This window comes from Phocoena phocoena, chromosome 13 (genome assembly GCF_963924675.1).
Source record: "Phocoena phocoena chromosome 13, mPhoPho1.1, whole genome shotgun sequence".
Taxonomy (NCBI): domain Eukaryota; kingdom Metazoa; phylum Chordata; class Mammalia; order Artiodactyla; family Phocoenidae; genus Phocoena; species Phocoena phocoena.
In genome coordinates, this window is record NC_089231.1 from 27,847,681 (window position 1) to 27,872,925 (window position 25,245).

Below are 25,245 nucleotides of genomic sequence, written 5' to 3' on the forward strand. Positions count from 1 at the left end.
CCGCCTTCCCAATCAAACACCCCTGTGCTAACATGTCTATGTGTTGGTCATTTCAAAGCACTTGGCATAGTGCTTTTGACCAAGAAGGTCAACAGATCTGGGTTTTGTAGTGGAGGTAGGTATTATTTTATTAGTGTTTTAAAAATGGGAGGCTGGTTATTACCTTTCACGTCACCTGAGCCCTTTCTCCGCAGGCCCACATCTCTGTAAGCACACAGCTCAATGAAGTGGGCCCGGTTGCTGTATTGGAGTTCTGGGTTCAGGCTCTTATAAGCCAACATCTTTGGTACCGAGAACAACCCATCCTCTTCCTCATGGACCATTTGTGTAAAACAGCTTTTCAGCTGATGCAGGAAGACTGTGTGCAGAAATTGCTCTACCAGCAACATAAGGTAAACCTGTTAGAGAATTTATCTTTCAGTCATCAGCTAGATAGTAGTCTTCTAAGGAGGTTCCCCCACATGCACCCTTCTCAGTACTGCTCTGTGGCCACTGCCTTTTTAAAGCTCTGCCTTAACAGTGTCTTATCCAGTAACCATAGTCTGCTAAGTGCAGATCCTCATAAAGCCAAAGGAAGGACATCCCAGGAGGAGCGCTGCTCATTACATTTGGCTATAATGCGCAGCCTGGGATTGTAACCGCTGGTGGACTAATTATTGAAATCTGTGTCTTACCAGAATCTTCCATCGTAGTAAGGTAATTGCTGATATTCTTGAAAAGCTCATCGATTGTGTTTTTTAAAGCCTCCACTCTCTGCTCCACATGCTCCCCTGGTGTAGAATGCTTTGGGCTACCACTGTGACCGGAGTCTGCTCTCTTCTTTGGTGAGCTGGATCGTGGCAGGCAACATCACTCCTTCCTTTGTGGAGGGCTTGGCCACACCCACTCAGGTAGGAAACCCACTGTGGACCATTTGTTATCTTTTTTTTTTTTTTTTTTTTTTTGCGGTACACTGTCGTGGCCCCTCCCGGATGCGCAGGCTCAGCGGCCATGGCTCACGGGCCCAGCCGCTCCGCGGCATGTGGGATCTTCCTTGACCGGGGCACGAACCCGTGTCCCCTGCATCGGCAGGCGGACTCCCAACTACTGCGCCACCAGGGAAGCCCTGTTATCTTTTTGAACTTTAATATTGTTATCATCCTTACCTACGTTACTAATAGTCTAAAATAACTAACGTCTGTTAACACTTACTATGCATAAGAATACTTTTTCATTTAATCCTCACAGTAGCCCTCTGCTGAGGTGGTGCTGTTGCTATTCCTGTCTCACAGGGGTGTTAACTGAGGTTTTATGGAGTCAAGTGGCTGGCTCAGGGTCAGACAGCTCATGATAAGACTCCAACTGCCTGACTGCAGAGCCTGCCCAGCTGCAGGGCAGAGCGCTTAAGTAAGAGTGGACCACCCGGAGTTCAGCCTTGGTTCTGCTATTTGCTAGCACTGTGCCTTGGGCAGCTGGCTAACCTCTTTGTCCTCAACAGTCAAATGGGAATAATGATTGCACCTACATGTAAAGCACTTAGAATAGTGTTTACTAGGTGTTGGCTGTTATAGTTATCATCATTATCATTAATTCGCAGCATTATTTTCATCATTACCACCACCTCTCAAGACTTTGTGTGTCCCATTATGTCTCTGTTTTATCACTTAAATTAGTAGTAACATCCTTCAACTTTGTATCACATGCTTACCTCCTGCTCTTCCTCATACCTCTTGTGATCCAGCTGAAACACACCCCATGCTGTTATCTGCATACATCTCTGGAGTTTCCATCTTTTGCCTAGCTGATTCTCTTCCCAGGCATGCCTTCCCCTCCAGTCTCTGCCTAGACTCTTCTCTGGTATATTACCTTCTCTGATCCCACCCTACCTCCTCTGGTTTCCCGTAGCACTCAACCCCTGATCAGTACTCACACTTCTCACTTTACATTATGGTTACTTATATTAGTCTTGTCTCCTCTGGTGAATGCAAAACTTCTTAAGGGCAGAGCTCACATCTGGCCCTCTTTCCTGTCGCTCGTGATACAGAACCTGCGCACTAAAGTTGAGCAAACAAACCTCTTCTTTTACTAAAGTAGCCTTTCTAAAGTAATTTAACAGTTTTCAATGGCCTATTTCATGTAAATTTATATCTGTGATAAGAGTAGAAATAGGTATAAAAACTATGTGTTAATTTTAGGAACTGTAATGTTTATTTGTGGAATGTGAGGATGTATTTTGTCTGTCTGAGTTAGTAGCTCATTCCCCTCTTTACCTGGTGTTATTGTAGGTCTGGTTTGCATGGACAGTCCTGAACATGGAATCCATCTTTGAAGAAGACTCCCAGCTCCGAAGAGTTGTTGAAGGGGAATTGGTTATAAACTCTGCATTTACCCCTGACCAAGCTCTGAAGGTGCAAATAGCAGTTCTGCATTTGAGTGGTAGAAGGTGGTTCACACTTTGATGCTGATGGGTTCACCTGTAGCTTTTGGACTGCTGTGTTTTCTTTTGTTGCGAATGTTTGGAAAGCACAGTAACCAAACTAATGCTTAACATGGTGTAGTTGAAGTGTATACCTCCTTTCCAAGGTTCTTTTAACATTGAGAGTCACAACCTAATAATTTGAGGCTGTGTTCATTGTATGTGTAAAGGGGATTGCCTTTGTTTTAAAGCATCAGAATCCCCTAGAGAGCTTGTTAAAAATCGGATTCCTGGACCCCAGCCTCTGGGATTCTGAGTCTGGAGTGGGACCAGTAATTTATTTTGAAAAACTCCCTAGCTGATCCTTAGGCTAACTAAAGTGTGAGAAAGACTGGAATGAGGCTTTAGAATTAAAGACCTTCTATTTTCAGGTGCTATAGTATAGACTTTGCTTTTGGATTTCAGAGCCTGTCAAGGGATTTATCATTCTTGAACGCCCACTTAAAATCTAAATTTTCAGGACTTCCCTGGTGGTTCACTGGTTAAGATTCTGCACTTCCAATGCAGGGGGCGCAGGTCCGACCCCTGGTCGGGGAACTGAGATCCCACCTGTCACGCAGTGTGGCCAAAAAAGAAAAATCTCTATTTTCAAGAGGTTGATAAAATTTACTTTGGCTTTTATATTATTCTTGCCTATAGTGTTTTACATGCAAAGGAATGGAAAGGCATGGAAATGAGATTAGACTAGGTGATGCTTAAGACCCAGTCCAATTCTGGGGCCTGTGAAATTCTTGAAAAAAAGCTGCCCTACATGTCTTGCTACTAAGGTTAAAATGTTAGCTAGCGGGTCGGAGAAGTAAGGTTTATATGACTTTTCTTTTTTCTTATTGAATTGAAAACACCATGTTCAGCATTTCATTTGAATCACTTAGGAAGTAACCGTTTGCAATTGTGGTCATTACATGGTTGCTCAAAGCCCGCCTCTTTTGTAGAAAGCCCAGGCTCAGCTGAAACTCCCCATCGTCCCGTCCCTCCAGAGGCTGCTCATTTATCGTTGGGCCCACCAGGCTCTCGTCACGCCTTCTGACCATCCTCTTCTGCCACTCATTTGGCAGAAGTTCTTCCTCCTGTATCTTCACCGCCCAGGACCGCAATATGGGTATGGTACCCAGAGTAGTAGTAAGTTTCTGTGAATCAGTTCCCACCTTTGCATTGCTCTGCAGCTCTGTGTTCTCACACTGTGGCATGGGAGTTAGAGTCATTCTCTGGCTAGGAGCCTCCCTCCTTTCCTGTTTCACGTCTATCAGACTAGACCTTTTCTGAGTTCAGGGTATCTTGTGGCCGCTCTCTCTTTACCACCCCCCATACCCAGTTTGGTGAAGACAACACCCTGGGACCCTGCAAGGTTAAGCAGAGAGCTTCTGGAGCTGCAAAGGGAGAGACTGTCCCAAACTGAGGCTGCTTGTGTGGCCATGGTGGAGCTTGTTCGAGGGGACTGGTGATGGGTAGTGCAGCTGTGGACAAAGGCCAGGCAGTGCCTGGGGGGAGGCCAGCGTTTCCACTGGATGTGAGGGGACTCTGGCCGGCCGTGGCTGCTCACTGTCACTGACCATCGCTGTCTGGCTCCAGCTCTGTTTCTAGTTCACCTGCACTCCCTTAACTCACCCCTTTGAAACATACGGATGTTGATTCTTCATCACTTCTGTTTTCTACCAGATTGCAAGTTCTTTAAGAAAAGGGGCTATCTTTAATCTCTTCTGTACCTCTAAGTGGTGACAGTGTCTTGAATTTGCATAGCATTTCGTTCTTTTAAAAACTGCTTTTATATGTGCCATCTTGTTGGAGCCTCATTATAACCATTGAGGTAGAGATAGTATATATTAATTTAATAAACTGACTTAACAGACCGTAATTTTGTGTCACATAGAAAGAGCATCTTGTGTTGATCCTGTTGTGATCTGTGCTTGCATTTTTTAAGGCTACCCGTAGATGGTTGTATTGGAAGAAGGTTTTTTCAAAGCCCTGCTCATATCAGTTTGCTAAAAGAAATGAAGAGGCGTCTGACTGAGGTGGCTGACTTCCACCACGCTGCGAGCAAGGCCCTCCGAGTTCCAGCAGAGGGCAGTGAAGGGCTGCCAGCGACCCAGGCTGGCACCCCTGCTTACCTGACTTCACCAGAGCTGCACACGGAGCTCGTGAGGTGAGGCATGGCTATTTAGCCATTTATGTTGTTGTTTGCAGCACAGGTACTTGTGCCGGCTCTTTGATTTGTGTTACAGTTGCTAGATGTTATTCTCTTAACCTGTTAGATTGAATATGGAAGGTGGTTTTGACTATAGGTTTGCATCTTGTAGTGTTTCTCTTTTGTGTTTCTTATGAGAGTGAATCAGCAATTTGGATGTACCTCTGTGAAGTGCCTGGAGTCTGAGTGAAAGCTCTTAAACTCAAGGGCTGGTGACCTCTTCTATTTCTTTATTTAATAACAGAAACAAACCAAAAGAAGTGATAAAGCAGGTTAACAACTAGTAAAGCCTGCTAGGATAGCTCTTTAAAAGAAATAAATGACCCAGGCAAGGTTCTTTAAGTGAGATTCATAGGCCCTTTAGGGGATTGTGGGATCCACCTGGGGTGCGGTGGATTCATAATCTTCCAAAACTGCTTCTAAAAATAGGCTTAATATTTGCATCCCCTAAAAGGTTAAGAACTCTGAGGTAAGTGTGTGTCCCCTTCACACTGTTCTTTCACCTTTCATTTGTAAGCTTGATGTAAACGAGATATTAGTCTTATAAATAAGACTTAATAGGGCTTCCCTGGTGGCGCGGTGGTTGAGAGTCCGCCTGCTGACGCAGGGGACACGGGTTCGTGCCCAGGTCCGGGAGGATCCCACGTGCTGCGGAGCGGCTGGGCCTGTGAGCCATGGCCGCTGAGCCTGTGCGTCCGGAGCCTGTGCTCCTCAACGGGAGAGGCCACAACAGTGAGAGGCACACGTACCGCAAAAAAATAAAAATAAAAAAGACTTAATAAAAACAGCTCTTAATAATGAACTCTGAATACAAAGTGAATACAGATGTCTTGGTGAGGAAACCCAGTGTTTCGATCCAGCACTCAGGCTTCAGGCTTGATTGACCTCAAAGCCTTAGGGCTTCTCTCAGCCTCCAGAATCATTTCTCCCTGTCTCTTTCTTGCTTGAAGGAAAATGTATTTTTATCTGGGCTTAACCATTGGGAAGGCTTTATCTCTGAACATTTAGATCAGCTAAGAAAGCCTTTGATGTTCCCTTTTGCCCTCCTTTGGCATGTTGTGAAGTAGGCATATAACCGAGTCAAGCTGGAAAAGAGCTCCGTCCCAGCCCCTCCTGTTTAAGAGCCTCAAAGCTCTGTCCCAGGGTCTCTTCCTACATAGACTGTTGCCAGGGTAAAGGTGGTATTTTTCCACTTTATTGAGTAAAGCTCAGCCACACCTCCTGGTCCCCACCTGGTACTTTGTAATTTGTGTGCTGTAGACTACTCTGGTACCTGTTGCTGCAAACAACTGCTTAAAATACCAGTGATCTGAGCTAAATGGACTGTCTTCCTTGTAAAAACAAAACAAAATAAAAACAAAGGAAGCATCATTAAATTTTTTAAAAAGTTTTTACCAGAAAATAGAGAATTTTTTTTCCCCCTGTTTTTAGCTTTCTTCTGTTCCTTCTTCATGGGAACAGGGTGCATACATGCTATGGGTTCTATTTGTGATTCCTTGAGGCAGGGGATTGTCATTGAGCCTAAAGCTGGCAGGTTCTTCCAATGCATAAGTTTAAAATGGCTTTTAATGTTTTCTCTGAAAGACAGAAAAGGTGTTTATTTGAATGTTATCTAAACTTTTCCGAGCACCAAGGCTCACTGTGACTGATTGTCCAGAAAAGAAAAGCTTGAAGTTCAGATCCTTGGTTTGTGTTAAAGTCACCTTCTCCAGTTATTTTTTTCTGTGTACTGTATTTAACCCTCTTTAGTAAGAGAGTTCACAGAGCCCTTTCTTCACACCTTTTGTTTTAGCAATTATTGCATCGTACTTAAATGATTTGTGACCTTTCTCCCTTGCTGGCCCTTCTTGGGAGTGTGGTGGTTGGAAATATTTTCTGTGTTATGTGCTTCCGAACTTTTATCTTTTAGTGCCAGTGCTCCTAGAGGTGTAAGAAACTTCATTTGCCTGCACATCTTTTTGTATTTTATGTAATTATGTTTTTTTCTTTTAGGCTCTTCAATGTATATATATTATGGCTAGAAGATGAGAATTTTCAAAAAGGAGATACGTATATCCCTTCTCTGCCAAAGCATTATGATATTCACAGGCTAGCAAAAGTGATGCAGAATCAGCAGGTAAAACCATGGCAATGTCTCTCTTAGCATATCTAACTGTAATTTGAATTGGTTACTTTTATAACCTAATGGTAAAACCACTTGTTGATACGGAAATCGGGTCACTGGTATGGTCATTGTTTTTGTGGTTTTGTCAACATATAAGTGATTTTTTTGTAGGAGTGTTTCCTTTTGAATCTCTGACCCCACTATGGCCTCACCTGAAGGCTTGAAGCTCATTCTGGGACCTTCTACAGCCTCGTAAACACAGCCTTTCTCTGACTGTATTCTTCCTTGTTTTAAATCGTCAGCAGCTGAACACTTTTAAGCAGTCATCTCTACTCCCATAAAACTGTGTAAGAATTTGTTAAGATTGTTAAGATTCATATGTTGTATAGAAAGTTAGTAGCATGGAGATAGGGAGTTCACCTTTGTTTGCCTTTGGAGATGACTTACTTGTAGCTATCACAGTTTTGGTTGCCCTTTTGGAGATACTCAATTCTAGTCTTCACATATCCTAATTTGTTCTCTCCCTGGTACCCAAGCAAAGATGTCTGTGGTCTTTCTTAGGCCAAAACTCCTGAGTTTTCGTTAAGCTTCTGTAGCTATCATTTGTGTGAGTGTGTGTGTGTGTGTGTGTGTGTGTGTGTGTGTGTGTATGTATGTATGTAGGCATATCTCTCCTGTTCCAGTTTCTTTTTTCTAGGGGCTGAACTCTACTGGGCATTGACCCCCAACATTGGATGGGATTTAGGATCCTCTAAGACTTGAGAGACTTCAATTTGGGTCTTTAAACCTAGTTGCTTCCACACTGTATATACTATTTCATCTCTAGTAGGTGTCTTTCACTTTCTTCTGTGTTCTTTGTCTTGCCTTCCTCTCTTTTCTTCTTCCCTTCCTTCTGTGAGTATCTATTGAATGCCTTTAAGGTGTCAGGCATCTAATAGCAAAGATGAAAAGAAACTTGATGCAGTCTCTGCCTTTAAGGTGCTTACTGTCAGATGGGGGACTAAATAATTATTGCATCCAGTGATGAAGACTGTGGGGGTGGAATGCACAGGGTGCTGTGGAAACATGCACAAATGACACCTGATTCAGACTGAGGCTGGAGTGTGACCTTTGAACTGAGCCCTAAAGGACAAACGGGAGTTCTCAGGTTGATAGGAAGACATGGTGATGCGGAGTGGCAGAGAGGATGTTACCAGCAGGATGTCTTTTTCCAAAGTCTTCGTTTGAAGAACTATTGAAATAGCAGGAGTAGTTAAATAAATGGATGAATTAAAAATATATTGAACTTTCTATCCTGTTCCATTGATCTATATTTCTGTTTTTGTGCCAGTACCATACTGTCTTGATTACTGTAGCTTTGTAGTATAGTCTGAAGTCAGGGTGCCTGATTCCTCCAGCTCCGTTTTTGTTCTCAAGATTGCTTTGGCTATTCGGGGTCTTTTGTGTTTCCATACAAATTGTGAAATTTTTTGTTCTAGTTCTGTGAAAAATGCCAGTGGTGGTCTGATAGGGATTGCATTGAATCTGTAGATTGCTTTGGGTAGTAGAGTCATTTTCACAATGTTGATTCTTTCAATCCAAGAACATGGTATATCTCTCCATCTATTTGTATCATCTTTAATTTCTTTCATCAGTGTCTTATAATTTTCTGCATACAGGTCTTTTGTCTCCTTAGGTAGGTTTATTCCTAGATATTTTATTCTTATTGTTGCAATGGTAAATGGGAGTGTTTTCTTGATTTCACTTTCAAATTTTTCATTAGTGTATAGGAATGCCAGAGATTTCTGTGCATTAATTTTGTATCCTGCTACTTTACTAAATTCATTGATTAGCTCTAGTAGTTTTCTGGTAGCATCTTTAGGGTTCTCTATGTAGAGTATCATGTCATCTGCAAACAGTGACAGCATTACTTCTTCTTTTCTGATTTGGATTCCTTTTATTTCTTTTTCTTCTCTGATTGCTGTGGCTAAAACTTCCAAAACTATGTTGAATAAGAGTGGTGAGAGTGGGCAACCTTGTCTTGTTCCTGATCTTAGTGGAAATGCTTTCAGTTTTTCACCTTGAGGACGATGTTGGCTGTGGGTTTGTCATATATGGCATATGGCCTTTATTATGTTGAGAAAGTTCCCTCTATGCCTACTTTCTGCACGGTTTTTATCATAAATGGGTGTTGAATTTTGTCGAAAGCTTTCTCTGCATCTACTGAGATGATCATGTGGTTTTTCTCCTTCAATTTGTTAATGTGGTGTATCACGTTGATTGATTTGCGTATGGTATTGGCACAAAAACAGAAGTATAGATCAATGGAACAGGATAGAAAGCCCAGAGATAAACCCACGCACATATGGTCACCTTATCTTTGATAAAGGAGGCAAGAATATACAGTGGAGAAAAGGCAGCCTCTTCAATAAGTGGTGCTGGGAAAATTGGACAGGTACATGTAAAAGTATGAAATTAGAACACTCCCTAACACCATACACAAAAATAAACTCAAAGTGGATTAAGGACCTAAATGTAAGGCCAGACACTATCAAACTCTTAGAGGAAAACATAGGCAGAACACTCTATGACATAAATCACAGCAAGACCCTTTTTGACCCCCCTCCTAGAGAAATGGAAATAAAAACAAAAATAAACAAATGGGACCTAATGAAACTTCAAAGCTTTTGCACAGCAAAGGAAACCATAAACAAGACCAAAAGGCAACCCTCAGAATGGGAGAAAATATTTGCAAATGAAGCAACTGACAAAGGATTAATCTTCAAGATTTACAAGCAGCTCATGTAGCTCAATAACAAAAAAACAAACAACCCAATCCAAAAATGGGCAGAAGACCTAAATAGACATTTCTCCAAAGAAGATATACAGATTGCCAACAAACACATGAAAGAGTGCTCAAAATCATTAATCATCAGAGAACTGCAAATCAAAACTGCAATGAGATATCATCTCACACCAGTCAGAATGGCCATCATCAAAAAATCTACAAGCAGTAAATGCTGGAGAGGGTGTGGAGAAAAGGGAACCCTCTTGCACTGTTGGTAGGAATGTAAATTGATACAGCCACTATGGAGAACAGTATGGAGGTTCCTTAAAAAACTAAAAATAGAACTACCATACGACCCAGCAGTCCCACTACTGGGCATATACCCTGAGAAAACCATAATTCAAAAGGAGTAATGTACCACAATGTTCACTGCAGCTCTATTTACAATAGCCAGGACATGGAAGCAACCTAAGTGTCCATCGACAGATGAATGGATAAAGAAGATGTGGCACATATATACAATGGAATATTACTCAGCCATAAAAAGAAATGAAATTGAGATATTTGTAGTGAGGTGGATGGACCTAGAGTCTGTCATACAGAGTGCAGTAAGTCAGAAAGAGTAAAACAAATACCGTATGATAACACATATATATGGAATCTAAGAAAAAAAAAAAAGGTCATGAAGAACCTAGGGGTAAGACAGGAATAAAGACACAGACCTACTAGAGAATGGACTTGAGGATATGAAGAGGGGGAAGGGTAAGCTGTGACAAAGTGAGAGAGTGGCATGGACATATATACACCACCAAAAGTAAAATAGATAGCTAGTGGGAAGCAGCCGCATAGCACAGGGAGATCAGCTCCGTGGTTTGTGACCACCTAGAGGGGTGGGATAGGGAGCGTGGGATGGAGGGAGAAGCAAGAGGGAAGAGATATGGGAACGTGTGTATGTGTATAGCTATTTCACTTTGTTATAGAGCAGAAACTAACACACCATTGTAAAGCAATTATACTCCAATAAAGATGTTAAAAAAATTAAAAAAAATAAAATTAGCCTGTTCTTATAAAAAATATATATATATTGAAGAAGAATTAGTAGAATCAATAGGATTTTTAAATTAGGATTGATACAGTTGTAGGGCAGATTAGATAGTACAAGGACTTCCAAATTTGTAGTTTGGGCAGCTGCTGTTTACAGTACTGGAAGAGGAAGTGCCTGAGGGGCTTCAAGGAGAGCTCTTATTAAAGAGTTGGTGGGGAAGGGATATACAGGTCTAGAGTTCAGGAATGGGGTAGTGTAGGAAATGTGGGTGTAATGGTAATAGAGTATTTGGATTAAGAGGAGGACTGAAGATGGAACTCTGAGAAGTAACATTGAAAGGCACAGAGAAATAAGGCTGAGAATATAGGGCCAGAGAAATAGGAAAAATACACAGATGATCATGGTGTCCTGAAATCTTTTGAGTGCAGGTCCATACTCATCTCTTCTTTATACTCCACAGCCCAAAGCCTTATCTGAGAATTTGCATGTAGTAGGTACTTGGTCAGTGTTTTAAAAAATTAATCATAGCTTTCTTGGTTATTTAATATTTATCTTGGTTCCCCAGCATTTACATGGTTAATTGCTTTCTTTTTTTTTTTTAAAGTCTTTGCTTGCCATTTGATTTTTAAAAAATTTTTATTATTACAAAATTTTTTTTATTGGAGTATAGTTGTTTTAAAATGTTGTGTTAGTTTCTGCTGGCCATTTAATTTTATAGCTAGTATTTTGAATCAGTAATTCAGGTTCAGAGTTGTCCTTTTAGTGGTTTCTGAAACATCTCTGCTTACCCATTGTTAATTCTCAGTATTCTTTTCTAATTGTTAGCCTCTGTCAATAGTACTTTAGCACAGAGGTGGAGAAAGTGACATCCAGACCCCAGTTAAAGGAGATATGTAAACACAGTAGGAGCATCTGGTACAGCACCTCAAACAGTTTGGTACATCCAAGATCCAGGCTTGTGATCTGGATGACTTTGGTGTTCCTTCTCTGAGTCTGGAATGCCTTGTGCCATGATTGGTTTGGAAATAACGATTTAGGACTTCATGGGAGTGTGCTGAGAAGCCTGAAACATTTTTACATTTATAGGTATCCTTTAGAACACTCCAAATCAGAAAAAAAAAAAAAAAACCATTGTGCACAAAGCCACAGTCCTTATCTGCTCATCAGCTATTACTGTTTGTAGTTTTTGGTGTTCATTGATAGTTGACTTTCTTTTTTACTAATGACAGTCTACCATTCTAATATATAGTCATCACCAGAGTGAAATATATGCCAGACATATTTTATGCAAGACAAATATGCAAGACAGCTCACTGGAGAGTGGGAGGAAAATACTGGAATTTCTGTTTCTATTTTTTTGGTCAATCATATCTATTTACTTATTTTACCTTTTATAATGAAAAGTTCAATCATACAGAAAAATAGAATAGTATAATAGACATGCCCTTCTCCCTCTGCCTGTCTGTATCATGTGTCTAGTTTCATCTATAGCCAATCCAATCCCACCACCATGTTGGAGCTAATCCTAGAGGGCATTTGATACATATTTTAGAAGACGAAGATTAAAAAAAATAACAGGGCTTCCCTGGTGGCGCAGTGGTTAAGAATCTGCCTGCCAATGCAAGGGACACAGGTTCAAGCCCTGGCCGGGGAAAATCCCACATGCCGCGGAGCACCTAAGCCCATGTGCCACAACTACTGAGCCTGAGCTCTAGAGCCTGCAAGCCACAACTACTGAGCCCACGTGCCACAACTACTGAAGCCTGAGCGCCTAGAGCCTGTGCTCTGCAACAAGAGAAGCCACGACAATGAGAAGCCCATGCACCGCAACGAAGAGTAGCCCCCACTCACCGCAGCTATAGAAAGCCTGCGTGCAGCAATGAAGACCCAACACGGCCAAAAATAAATAAATAAATTTATTAAAAAAAATAATAACATAACCTAAGAGCATTTATATCTGAAATATATTAACAGTAATTTCTTAATATCAAATATCTAGACAGTGTTCAAATTTCCAGTGCTCTTACAAATGTCATAAAAGTTTTGTTTTTATTTACTTTTACAGTTTGTTTGAATCAGAGTTGGCATTTTGTAATTGGTTGATAGTTCTTATTAATCTGTTTAAATCTGTAGGTCCTCCCCGTATCCTTTTTTTAAAATTGCAACTTATTTGTTGAAGAAACTGTGTAGTTTGTCCATAGAGCTTCCCCACAGCTTGGATTTTGCTGGTTATAACTTTGTGGTGTAGTTTAATATGTTGTTCTGTCCCCTGTATTTCCTGTAAGTTGGTATTGGGACCTAGGGCTTGATATAATCCAGATCCAATTCTTTTCAATATATTTATTTTTTATCTCTTTAAAATTTGTTTTTTTTTTACCTATGTCTTATATTAGTTCAGTAGTATATGTATGTAATTTATAAATATACATTTAGTGAGGCTGTTGCAATAATTTTTTCCAGTCATGGTACACAGTCAAAAAGTTTTGAGATTCCTAAGGTTGTTAGACATTTTATTTTTAAATTTATTTATTTGGCCGCACCACACGGCTTGCAGGATCTTAGTTCCCTGACCAGGGATTGAACCCGGGCCCTAGGCAGTTCAAGTGCCAAGTCATAACCACTGTACCGCCAGGGAATTCCCTAGAGTGCCCATTTTAAATGTGATTTATCCTAGTGCTTGGAGAGCCTGGAGTGGACCACCTCATGTTGAAACTTATGGGTTCACTGTAAAGTTAAATATACAGTTTTATATGTGAACATGTGATTCATCTCTGAAAGTTAAAGTCCTGTGGTTCCATTTTAGGACCTGTGGATGGAGTATTTGAACATGGAGCGCATACATTATGAGTTTCAGGAAACCATTAGTCTGTGGATGCAGGCCAAGCTTGAGTCCCATTCTACACCCTGCAGTTCGTCAGTGCCACTGGACTTCACTGATCCTTTGTTGGGTGAGTTGTGTGAGTGCGCATCAGACCCTTTGAATGAATGAGTGAGTGAATGAATGAGTGAATGAACGGGTGAGTGAGTGAATCGGAGCCATTGAGGGTTAAGGTTCACAAAGTGTATCCCTCAGTGAGAATTGCTTTTTTAGGAGTTCATTGTTAACTTGTTAACCACTTGGGGTTAGGTTATGCTTTGAATGAGAGAAATTCCAAAAACAGTGAGGACTTAAATAAGATAGGGATTTTTTTTCCATGTAAAAGAAGTCTAGAGGCAGGCAGTTCAGAGCAGTAGCTCTATGGCCTGAAAGCCTTCAAGGACCCGTGCACCTCCTATCTTGCTGTCTCACTGTGTTCACATCTGACATCCACTTATGGTTCAACGTGGCTGCTTAAGCTTAAGCTGTCACATTTGCATTCCATTCAGCGGGTAGGGAAGTCTCCCTCTTTTAAGGACTCTTTCAAGAAGTTGCTCATAGACTTTCCAGTTACATCTCATTGGCCCACACTGAGGCATGACTCTTGCCATGGAGTTTCCCCACAGTCTGGATGTTGCTAATTATACCTTTGTGGTATAGTTTAATGTTTTTCTGTCCCCTGTATTTCTTGTAAATTGGTATTGGGAAAGTGATTATGTACTTTGTGGTTCATTTTCTGCATAATGCTTTAAAAAGATATTTTAATTGACTTACAACATGTAAAGTAGAAGCTAGAATTTAATTATTTGGGGTTTGCATTGAGCAGATAAGGAACCTGAAGTGTATGGTGGTTAGGTAACTTTCTGAAGTCACAAAGCTGGGGCTTTGAAGAGCAGGCTTCAGAGACCCTGCTCTTCACCACTTGTCTTGTTTCTGGCGATCAGTACAGGTTGCAGTTCTAAATAAAGTTAAAGCCTAGATTTTTAAATAATTAGTTTCAGGTTTTTCTCAGATGAGAGCAGGTTACATTATGATTATACCAAACGGTGGAACTTGTGATTGTGATGTAGGAAAAATTTCAGCAGCTCTTCATAGGTTATTGTATACTTACGACACCAACTTCTTTTTCTTAAATTTGTTGGCTTTGTAACTTTTTGTCAGTTGTGGTCCAGAGTTGTGATTATAGTTAAATATGCTCTGAATTAAGGTTTTTTCTGTCTTTTGTTTTGGATTTAAAGTACCACCCTTGATTTTTCTTTTGTAATAAGTTATATTGGGTTAGAAAAAGACCCTCCCCACCTCCCCCACCCCCATTTTCCTTTAGAGTCATGACCTAATGTTGCTTGAAAGAGACTTGAACATAGTCAGGAGTCTTACCTCATGGTGAATATCCAGCTTTGTTACATTCTGTGCATAGAGTGGTAGTTCTAGTGGAAAAACCCCAGCTATAAGGGACAGTCCTGGACTTGACCTGTTTGGAATGTTAAATTCCATCTGTTTGGATTACAAACAATACAAGTTTTCTTATGCCAAGTAAAGTCATGGCTATTAAGTTTTCTTTAATTTTTCTTAACAAGAATAGAAAATTGAATGCTATATCTGGAATGAAATCGGAAATTCAGAGTAGTCCCTTAAGTACTTTGTTAACTTACTGACTTGAAATTCCTTTGACCTCTCCTGACCTCTGTTATCTTACATGGCAGCATTTTTCTTCATGTTCTTCAGTCCCTATGAGCTGTGTGGTATGTGGATAGTGTAGTGAAAAGAAAGGAAGGGAAGATAGGAATTTATTGGACACCTACTGTGTATTCAGCTGTGTACTAAGTGTAGGAATATAAACATTTAAGTTGGATTGACCAGTATGAGATCATGTGAAATCTAGTGCAAAGTTGCATGGTACAGATTTACCGTTTTTTACCTTTATTTTTCTTATATGGTACATGATTTCTTATTTGTATTCGTAAATCAGTTTTTGAGTGAATGAACAAATGAATGAATGAATGACTGTATGGCTACATAAATATAAGTTCTGTAGGAGTTCATGCCCATGTCTTCATTCATTTTAACTCTACTACTCTCCACCCTCCTGTTCAAACCTTGGCCTAATGTAGGACTTTTCACTCAGCTTCATTCCATAATGCCCATTCCTCTTCTATTCCTATGAAGTTTATTTGGATGACTGCATTAAACTCTTAACTGGGCTACCTGCCCCATTTCCCCAGTCCACTGTCCAGATGATAGCTACCATCTTTCTAAAGCTTGCTTCGAGTTATTCACTAGATCCCTTTTACACTAGTGTCAAGTCCAAACACCTTAGCATGTTATGCAAAGCTGTCTAGGGTGATACTTTAAGATTGTGAGCAGTAGGTCTTTAACTATCATCAAGACTTTTTGAGGATAGGAATTCTATTTAATCATATCACATGCTCCTGAGCTCCCAGCTCCTGGGTAGAGTATTATTAGGCTGGTGGGTGATCCCTCAGAACTTGGAAGGAACAAAAGATAATTTTATTCATTTAGGCCTCTGATGATTTAAACAACTATTCTTCAGATCTCTAACATTCTTTATGAAGGTAACAGTTTAGTTTTGTAGTACATTATGACCTAGTAGTAGCCGTTATTCAGTAAATATGACTTAATTTTTTTTTCAGCTAAAGAAAGGGTTTTAAGTAACCTGCGGAAGCATGAGGACCCCCAACCTCCCCTTGTTCTGCAGCCAGTGAGGCCTCCTGTGCCAGTTATTTCCTCAGCCTCGATCCTGAGTCAGAAGGACGCCATCCAGCTGGTACGCACAGACCTGAATCTGCTGCGGCAGCAGGCCAGGTAAGACCACAAGCCCTCCAGGATCATGCTTCTGTGCTTGCTGCTTTGACAGCCTGATGAGTAGCACCTAGAAGAGCTTCTTCATTAGCCTCCTCACCACCAGGGTAATTTGACCAGACTGGCTCAGTTGGTTACCTTAGTTAACCAAGTTGTGACAAGTCTTTTAATTTCATGTGGAAATTATGTGGTGCTTTCATGGACTATATACATTGTACAGTTTCTTGGGGCATTTCCGAGTGGCAGCAGTGCCAGCTAAATTTTTTTCTTATGCTTTCCCTGAGGAAATCTGATACTGGAAAGATGGTGTTAAAAGGGAATGAAATGAGATTTACTCTTTTTTGTCACTGCTTTGCTCTCTAACTCTCCATATTCTTTTAAAAATTGACACAGATACTTGATCAAAGTGTGGGAAAGTCATTTTAGTATTTTGAGTTCACAGTGGATACAGAATGATCAACTGTATAAGGTTTTGATTGTACCTTGTGATCCTGTGAGGAGGAGTGCGTGTAGAGTCTGTTTTATTTATAAAGTGAAAGAGTTTATCTTTGCAAAGCCCATGGGAATCAATCTCTTATTGGCCCTTTATCCCTTGGTTGTCTTTGGTTTAGTCGTGTATCGTATGTGTGTTGTTTGCACATGCAACACACGGGCCTCCTGCACGTCACCGTAATAATCAATACAGTTAAAACAGTGTTGACACCCATGTAAACAACTAGCTTTTCATGTCTTCCACATCTCAGTTTGAGTTGCTAATATCTAAGAAGTCACTGGTACTTACAAATAAGGTACCCCTTTAGGATGATTAAATCAGGATGGAATTCTCATTTGTTCTTCTGCATTTAAGGGTTCATTTAAAGAAACGTTGATATAACACAGATTCTAAATGGAGCTTTGTTTCTGGCTAAAAACTTGTCTTACTTTTCCTTCCTTTTTTAACTCTCTGACTGCCAGGGAGAGGGTTTGGGTGAGTCTTGGCACACACACCTTTGGTTTTTTGTTACTATGGAATTCTTGTGCCTTATCGTTCTCTAATGCAGGCTGGGGGTGACTGGAAGCCTTTATCACTTATCATAAAATCTTCCCTAAGACTTTTTTTTTTCCTAACCTACCGATGATGTTTTTCAGAACTGCGGCTCTTCGGGAATCTCAGCAGGTTGTGCTGGACAGTGAGCTGTTGGACACAATGCCCAAGCAGTATGTTAATCGAGAAGAACAGACCACACTGCATTTGGAGTGTAGAGGCAGTAGTGGCAAGAAGTGCCAAGGAGCTGGAGTTGTAACAGTTCAGGTAAGATTAAGTGTCTTCATAATTCAGAGAGTTTCGTTTGAGTCCCTAATATTGGCATATCATTGAGAAAGACTGAAAGAAGTATTTAGTACGTCATCCATGTCCCCAAACATTTAATAGCTCTGGGGAGAGTGAAGATACATACAAAGCTAATCACTTATTTCCGTAAGTGCTGATGAGTCTTATAAGACAGATAGTCAGATAGAAATGAAAAGAAAAGGGGAATAATTGAGATGATTCTTGGAGAGAGGGGCTCAAACTAGTGTTAAAAGATTTTGGTGATGATACTTTGGATTCAGTTAGAAGGAATGTGGGAATGGGGTCACCATGACTTCACCTAGGGGTCAGTGGCTCAATCGATCTGTTTCAGTTGTTTTTTTTGGGGGGGGCGGTGATTCACGTTGGAAAGGTTAGAACTCACACTGGAAAAGATCATCATGTGGGGGCTCTGGCTGAATGCTGTGGGTAGTGGGGAGCCACTGAAGACAAAGGTGGGAGGCACGTGTGAAAAGCAGATCAGGTGGGTGGAGCTTGCCAACAGGCCAAAGTTGGGTCTGTGACATCGAAAGGACTTCAGAATGGAAGGTTAGCCTTAGCCAGTGTGTCATAGCACTCACTTTATGCCAGGTAGAGTCTAAACACTTTACAGAACTTGGCTTATCCTCGCCACAATACTATAAGGTGGGTATCTTTGTTGTCTGTATTTTCCAGATGAAGAAATAGAGGCATAGAGAGGTTAAGTTACATATCCGAGGTGACGCTGCCAGTGAGTGGCAAAACCAGGAAGGCCCAGGCATTCCAGCTGCAGAGTGCATGCTCCTTAGTCACTGCATGGTACTCTTTCTGCAAGAGAATTCAGTATTCCGTGAGCTGGGAAAGAAATGGTTGGAGACAGGCGCTACCTGTTGCTTGACTACACTTGCACAAAAATAGCTTCTCTTTTTGTTAGCTTTTACAAATTGGGGTATTTATCTTACTGACTCTTGGTTGTCTTTCAAAAATTTCCCTTCTTTTTGTGCCGGTCCATATTTTAACACTTCTAATGTATTTTTCATCAGTCTTTTCTAGGAGACTGTTTTCTTAAAATGTCTTCTTTGAAATAATTTTTTATGCTCATATTTTTTATTACATTCAAATTTCATTTCTAATTTTTTTCAACATAGTTGTATGCGTCTATTAAGAAATTTGGCCTGGAATGTGAGATTCCTAAATACTGAGATAATATCTTTGGCCGGGTACCTTATGAAGTTAATTTTCTTTTGGTGTGTTTTTATTCCCCCAGTTGCTAATGCTTTAGCAAGACTAAGGTAGAGGTATTTAAGAAGGATCACTTGCTAAAATAATAAAACAGGAAGAAAAGTTTGCCAGCTGAGGGTGGAGTTTGAGTTGGTGGGAAAAAGGCTGAAAATGTATCTAGTTATAATAAAAAAGGGACATTTTATTACCAATCTGTGTTTTTACAAATATGGTATTTTTCCATATTTTGAAATTACATATCTTTGTCAGGCTGTTAATTCTATATAGAGAAGGGAATTCTCCTAAAATGCATTTTTAAGTGACTACTGAGATAAGTACAAAGAAATGTCTTTCCAATTCTGGCTAATAGCTTACTGTTTGAAGAGTTGTAAATATTTGCTGTCCCAGCCAAAGAACAGGTCTGATTGCTTGACCTCCTATTAAATTGCAGGGTCTTGCGGTGGAAAATACCACTAGGCAGACCTGGGAGCTTTAACTCTAAGCCTACCAGTGACCTGTGTTTTTTTCCTTTTCAGAAAAAGGGATCATAGTCTTGATTTATCTGAACCCTTGAATTCAAATTTCTTTTATAACCTTTAGTTCGTTAATTCTGAAATAAAAAGGTACACCTTTCTAAAATACCTTCAAAATAATTTTGATTATTATTTTGAGGAGGGAGATCAGAAAGAAGATGATCTATGATAGGGATTAAAATGAATATGCCTTAGATTTTGCTTTTACAGACAACACAAAAAATACTTTTCAAGAGAAAAATTGGTAGATGTTAAGATTGCTTGAAGAAAGAAGTAAAAAAACAAGAAAGGACACACAGCAAGAAAAGAGGAGATTTTATAGAAGCTTAAAGAATTTGAAAAATAGCTGTGTTTTGTGGCCATAACCTCATTAGAAATATCCAAGTTTTCTTAAAGCACATTTTAATTTTCTGCTGGCCTTACTTGTTGCCCAGTGCCCTGACTTTCAGTTTAGGAAGTCCCGTCATTTGGAAAATCCAGAAGCTTGGGAACTCCCACTGATGGCTCCTAGAAGTATCAGTATCAACAGTACTACTCCAGCCATTATTTTGCCTAGTGATGCAGATGTGCCAGGGGAATTAAAAATGTAAAGACAGCAAGCAACTTTCGTAGTCTGAGACTTAACTAGGATTTCTTTGGAAAATTATACAGTAATTGCGAATTCCAGCTGTCGTGGGCAGTATTTACTGGTTGATACTTCTAGGAACTGAAGATAAAATTTTTTTTTGCTACTCACTAATGGCTAAGAGCAAAGTGGAGGAAAGTTAAAACTCTAGCTACCATGAAGCTTGGGCTTATCTAAGCAAGTCAGTTAGGTTTGCTCTGATTTATTTATTTATTTATTTATTTTGTGGTACGCGGGCGTCTCACTGTTGTGGCCTCTCCCGTTGCGGAGCACAGGCTCCGGACGCGCAGGCTCAGAGGCCATGGCTCACGGGTCCAGCCGCTCCGCGGCATGTGGGATCTTCCCGGACCGGGGCACGAACCCATGTCCCCTGCATCGGCAGGTGGACTCTCAACCACTGCACCACCAGGGAAGCCCCTGCTCTGATTTTTTGTTAAAGATTGTACTTGAGTCTAATGCTGTCCATTACACAAATGGATGACTTTAGTTTGTAGGAAGAGAGGTGTTTGTCAGGGGTAGGGAAGGTGAGTTCTGAGTGTTTGTGGCTCATCAAGAAACTGTCACTGGGAGACAGTATTCCTGAAGAAGGTAGATTGTGTTATTCTTACAGTGTAAAACTGTAGCCCCTCTATATACAGGTGTCCAGTGACCATCTCATGGTTGTGATTAGTAGTGTTGATCCTGTTTGACATCATTCTATTGTCTGGTGATGCTGAACGTCATGAGGCCTCTTCTAGATTCCTCAGATCTCCAGCCACTTCTCAGTTTCCTCCAGGGTTCCTCAACGCTTGGATTGCTGGTTGTGCTTGGTTCTACTCCTGATTCCCTTCTTCACTGTGATGCCAGCTGCTTTTGCCTTTTGTCTGTGCTGGAGTTCTTAATCTGGGGTTTGTGAAGGGTCTTTAGTGGGCCAGAGAAGACCCTGAAAGTGTATAGAAATTTTTTTTTCCTGGAGAGTTCATAGATTCAGTCGATCCTCAACAGTCCATGACCCCCGAAGGGTCAGTCCATATGTTGATGACTCCTGTTCTGTTTGTCTAGTCCAGAATTCTCTCTTGAGTCCCAGGTCTAGACTTCTTGCTTACTTAACATTCTATGAATGTCCCATAGATACCTCAAACTCCGTAGGTCCTAAACTAATCTCATCTTTACCTGTCAAACCTGTTTTTTCTGTAATTCCACTTACTTGGGCTCCCAAGATGGAGACCGAGGCATCAGTATCCACATTCCCCCCACCCCGTCCCCCCATACTTCCTATCTAGTCGCTTTCCAAGTCATACTCGTTCTGCCTTTGAAATGGCTTTAAATGTATGCCTTTCTCTGTTTGTATTGCCATTGCCCTGTGGTCGGCCCACATCGCTTCTCCCCTGAACTAATACAGCAGCCTTCCTGTCCATAGTCTTTCTATCTAGTTCATTTTCCACCATTCATCTTTTTAAATACAAATCCGATCACATTTCCGGGCTAAAAACCCACGTTGGTTCTCTAGTGTCTAAAAGGAGTATGTCTTTTTGGACCCTCCATAATCTGTTCTTAATCTTTCTCTAGCAACATCATTTACCCTCTCTCCCACTCCCCAAACCTTCTATTTTCTAGCAATTTAGACCTTTTCTGTTCTGCAAACATGACATGCCTTTGTTCTCAGCATATGCTGTTATTTGTTCTCCCCCACTCATTTCTGAGCTTCTGCTCATCCCTTCATTCCTTGGTTCAGGCAGCATCTTTTCTTGAGGTCTTTCTTGACTCCTCTAGTCAAACTGAGATATTCCCTCCTCTTATCGCAGCTTGAGCATAAATGCTGTTGTAGTTACCTGCTGTTTTTCCTACCAGACTGTAACCTCTTTGGGAATAGAGCTCCTGTCCTTATTCATCTGTATTACCAGTAGCACCGAGAATGGCTCTTGGCACATGATAGGTACCCTTTAACACCCCTGAATCAGTCATTGAGAGCCACAAGCACACCACTTGTTAGACTGCATTACAGCTTGTTTTGTGTTATGATTACTTCTGTAGGCTTTAACAGATTTTGAGTTACCTGAGGGCCAGGATCTTGTCTATTTCATGTTTATGTTGTCAGTGCTTCACACAGTCAGTGTCACAAAATGGATGTGTTTGAAGGAATGAACGATGGATACATACTCTTCATAATAATTTCCCTGAAGATATTCTCTGGCTGTGGAAGACATGGAAGTTGGAACTTTTTCCTACTAGAAATTGGCAGTCATTTTTGATCCTGCTTACCTTTGGCCAATTTAATGCTTAATTGGCCAGTTTAATGCTTTCCATACAAAATCCTGACTTAAATACCACACACTGCTCCACTTACGTTTTTACTCTCATACAAGTGTCTCCTGGGCATTCGATCTTGGAAAGTGGTAAGGCTGGTCATACTTCAGTGCACTACCTTATTTCTCAGCCCTGTTCAGAGTATTTCTTATCCCTTGCTTGGGCACTCTCACATTCCAGGTAATCTGCTAGGGGCTTTGCTTACGTTTTTCACTTAGCTTCACAGAATGAGGAAGAGAAAGCAGGTTCAGAGAGACTCAGAGACTTGTCAAACTCACACAGCTATTAAGTGGCTCAGTTGGAATTCAAGCCTGCATCTATTTAAATTCAAGAGTTGTGCTTTTCCATTCAATATTGGGAAATGGCCAGGCCATTTGCTTTGGCTCTTTCAGCTCTGATTTTTGAAAACTAGCTGATCATGACAGTCAAATCTCATTTGAATTAACATGTGTATCCCTTTCTTTCTGAGTTAGTGTGATAGGAGTGCTTCTTTTTCAGTGATTAGAGAATTCCTGGATTGGATGAATTTTTAAAATCAACTTCATGGAAAATAATTTTATATTTCAAGTGTGAATTTTAAGTTCTAAAATTAAAACATGTTAAGCGTATTTTAAATATAAATTTCAATGGCTCTTTTGTAAAGATTTCAAATTATATCATGAAAATATCTCATTGCTTAGTAGAATTTTTCTGTGAGGGAAAGCCCTGGAAATTTCCAGCCATCTGCAAATGTTTGAACTATGTATAGCTTGTTTGGGGTATACAAAAGCCAAAGATATTTTCTGGGAAGTGAGACGTGCCTCTTCTGTGGTCGCCTCTCCTAACAGAAGCCTCGAATAATTTGGTGATATTCCCTGAGGATATGGGGTGATTTATAATAGGGTTCCTTTTGTTGTTCTTTGGTATTGTGGGGCATGTTTGCTGGACCCAGGACTGATTTATTATCATGTGAAAAATTGCTCATTCCTAGAAATGAAAGATGGAAAAGACCCCCTGAGGGCCTCACATTATTTTAACAACTTACTGAAGCACATGCTTTGTGCAACTTTTGTATTTCTTTGTCTACTTATAGTGACTCAAGGGGACGGGCTTCCAGCATGCTGCTTTGTTCTATTGTCTACAGCTTCTTGTAATTATGAGCCGGTAGTCATTCAATCTCTCTCACCTCCCCTCTAGTAAGAAAAGAAAACTTTTAACAGTGGTAGGAAACAAAAATAAGTAGACTAGGAAATTATGATAATATTGGGTTTTTTTTGTGAGAAAGTTTAAACTTTCCTAAACTAGTTGATTTTCTTTTATTCTTCAGCATCAGTAGTTTCTACAACATGGGGTAGAAGTTTTAAAGTTCAAGTTACAAACTGATTTTAGTCTTGTCTCTCTGCGTTTCCCAGTCAAGTGAGCCTCTCTTTTTTATTACCCATTGTCTTTCCACTTCCCTTCATTCTTACTGTCTTCCTTCCTCCTCTCAGATTCTTTCTTTTCCTCTCTGATGCTTTCTCTCCAGGTCAGCCAAGGGCTGTGACTCTCAAAGACCCAATTTAACTGTACTTGGTGACATATTGGGCAAAAAAGCTGACTGCACATACTCCTGATCACATTTTGGGCTATTAAACATTGGCCTGTTATTTGAAAGATTTGAAATAAAATATATGTATTGATTCATTATGTGGTTTAATGGAAGTAATTTACTTTTTAAAATCTTTTGTTTCTCCAGTAGTAAAAATTGAAGTAATTGTTAACATTATATGCTCTTGGATATTCACTTTTATGCCATTTTAAAAAAAAATTAAATAATACTTTATTGCGAAAAAATGCTAAGCATCTTTTATGCCTTTTGATTCATAGTAACAGCCTATTTTTTCTGTAAAACAAGAAGTTTTATAAAGATTTTTAACACAACATTGGTGCGTTTTGTGCAAGAAACTTATTATCATGATCATAAAAGTAGGGGCTCAACATGCCATCTGTCATAGTTGTGCTGCACTGGGCTGCTGTGTAAAGCAAAACAAGCAGGACCATTGCCCTTCATGAGCTTTTGATCTGGAATTTACGAAAATAATTCTGGCAGGGGTATAAGGGATTCATTTGAGCAAGTTTGTGAATTAAGTAATTACATTATTTATAAACAAAGGATACCTGTAATCACTGCAGTGGTGGCTGAGGCCTGGGTTTGGACAGGTGCATATAAAGGAAAATGTAGACTCTACTGCTCACCCAAGTGATTGGGGAAGACTATGTGAAGAGAATGTAGGATTTAAAATTCCTGCTTTCTAAATGGTCTGGTCTCTTCAGCATTTCCTGCCATGCCTGCAAGATAAGTCCAAATTCCCTAACCTGCATTAAAGGTATCTCTAAGGCAGGCCCCTCTGCTCCCCAGTCTGATTTCACTGCCCTCTTCAGCCCTGACCCCCTACTTGGTTGAGCTCTTCTTGGCTGTCCCTCTGTCCTGTCTCCCACAACTGCTACATTGTGTTGCAACCTGGGCCTAGGATGTTCTCTGTATCTGTCCACAGGCAAAAAAGGACATTAAAAATGTACATACAAAGCAGTTATCATATAGGTCACCATCAATTAATTAGAGAAAGGAATATTAACAACTCCCTCAAATAGGAAAGACATAATCTTAAATAAAGTATAGTTTTTAAAAAATTGAAATAAATTTATTATTATTTTTTTTAAAGCTCAATAAATTCTTCTTATGTTTCACATCTTTGCTGAGAACCAATACAAATTTTATCGAAGACCGGCTTTTAGGAACCACTGAATTAGTCAGTTGTGCTTTCCTAGGCACGCAACTGGTGTGGGCACTCCTTGTATTTTATCTTATTTTTGGTGTTTCTTTTATAAGTATATATCTTTTCTTCCTTTCAAAATGGCAGTTGTTTTATTAAAAGATTTGTGTCATCTTCTTTTTATGTTTGGTGCAGATGAAACGTGCAGCCACAGTGTCTTGAGTCAAATTATATGTGCTTCTGGATTGGGAGAACAGAGAGGGGTTATGATTATGGGGAGGGATGGCCAACAGAGGGGGGCTTGATGTGCTT

General features: G+C 40.3%; 1 protein-coding gene across 1 annotated transcript in view; it reads left to right on the forward strand.

Annotated features, from left to right (window-relative positions):
* The window catches only part of EPG5 (ectopic P-granules 5 autophagy tethering factor), a 124,579-nt gene that overhangs the window by 55,685 nt on the left and 43,649 nt on the right, over positions 1–25,245 (forward strand). Inside the window, exons 19-27 of the mRNA XM_065889424.1 lie at positions 195–392; positions 780–890; positions 2,265–2,387; positions 3,388–3,554; positions 4,374–4,595; positions 6,630–6,753; positions 13,357–13,501; positions 16,062–16,233; positions 17,359–17,521. Coding sequence (XP_065745496.1) covers positions 195–392; positions 780–890; positions 2,265–2,387; positions 3,388–3,554; positions 4,374–4,595; positions 6,630–6,753; positions 13,357–13,501; positions 16,062–16,233; positions 17,359–17,521 — 1,425 coding nt within the window. The remainder of the gene's footprint in view (positions 1–194; positions 393–779; positions 891–2,264; positions 2,388–3,387; positions 3,555–4,373; positions 4,596–6,629; positions 6,754–13,356; positions 13,502–16,061; positions 16,234–17,358; positions 17,522–25,245) is intronic.